General features: G+C 56.8%; 1 protein-coding gene across 1 annotated transcript in view; it reads left to right on the top strand.

The window, feature by feature from the left end:
• Positions 1-1,077, top strand: part of RASGEF1A (RasGEF domain family, member 1A) — a 14,390-nt gene that overhangs the window by 7,336 nt on the left and 5,977 nt on the right. Inside the window, exons 3-4 of the mRNA XM_010852003.1 lie at positions 99-115; positions 895-1,032. Coding sequence (XP_010850305.1) covers positions 99-115; positions 895-1,032 — 155 coding nt within the window. The remainder of the gene's footprint in view (positions 1-98; positions 116-894; positions 1,033-1,077) is intronic.

Raw genomic sequence — 1,077 nt, 5'->3', positions numbered from 1 at the left:
CTGGCAGTGGGGTCATGAGGGGGCCAGGCCCCGAGGGCAGGAGAGGCCAGGATGGTCCAGGTAGGCACAGGGAGCTGGTCAGGGGCAGGCAGGAGCCAAGGTGGGCCCAGGAAGGGTTTGGTGAACCTGAGCGGGGCTGGGTACCACGCATCCCGTACCCGCTTCTTGAGCTGTGTATGCGTGTGGACCTGGGGAGAGGACGCCTGGGGTGTCTGCAGTCCTTCCTGGCACTTGCCAACCTGCTTTTCACTGAGAGAAGGCAGTTTCTTGCTTAACATTCGTGATTTTGCTTGGTTTTCATCATTTTTTAAAAAATTATTTTGTATCTTTGTCTGTGCTGGACCTTCATTGCTGTGAGGTTCGTTCTTTCCGTCACGGCGCATGCGGGCTACTCTCTAGCTGTAGCGTGCGGGCTTCTCGCGGTGGTGGCTCCTCCTGTCGCGGAGCACGGCTCCAGCGTGTGTGGGCTCAATAGTTGTGGCTCCCAGGCTCTGGAGAACAGGCCCAGGAGTTGTGGTGCACGGGCTTAGCCGCTCCGTGGCATGTGGGATCTTCCTGGATCAGGGATCGAACCTGTGTCTTCTCCACTGGTAGGTCAGTTCTTTACCACTGAGCCGTCAGGGAGGCCCTTCATTGTGTTTTTTATGGGTAACTTCTAATTACAGCAAATGAAACTAGTTTTCTATGTCATGGTGGTCCTTTGAAAATGAATTTAAGTGGAGAGAGCTGGTGTCAGGGGAATGGAAAGTGAAGTGGAGAAAGACAGAACCACAGGTGGACGAAGGCAGCGGGGGTCTGCCCCTACCCGGTAGCCCAGTGTCGGGGCAGGGGATGCAGGTCCTGTGGGGATGGGTGGGGGGAGCCACAGACCTCACTTTACCCGCCCTGACCCAGGCCAAGCTGAAGTCCTTCTCAGCCAAGATCGTGCAGCTGCTTAAGGAGTGGACGGAGGCCTTCCCCTTTGACTTCCAGGACGAGAAGGCCATGGCTGAGTTGAAGGCCATCACCCATCGGGTTACCCAGTGTGATGAGGTGAGGTCTCTCTCAGACCCTGGCAGGGTGCCTTGTCTGGGGGAG

Source organism: Bison bison, unplaced genomic scaffold (genome assembly GCF_000754665.1).
Source record: "Bison bison bison isolate TAMUID 2011002044 unplaced genomic scaffold, Bison_UMD1.0 scf7180017864306, whole genome shotgun sequence".
In the NCBI taxonomy this organism is placed as follows: Eukaryota; Metazoa; Chordata; class Mammalia; order Artiodactyla; family Bovidae; genus Bison; species Bison bison.
This window is presented reverse-complemented; position numbering and strand designations above follow the sequence as displayed.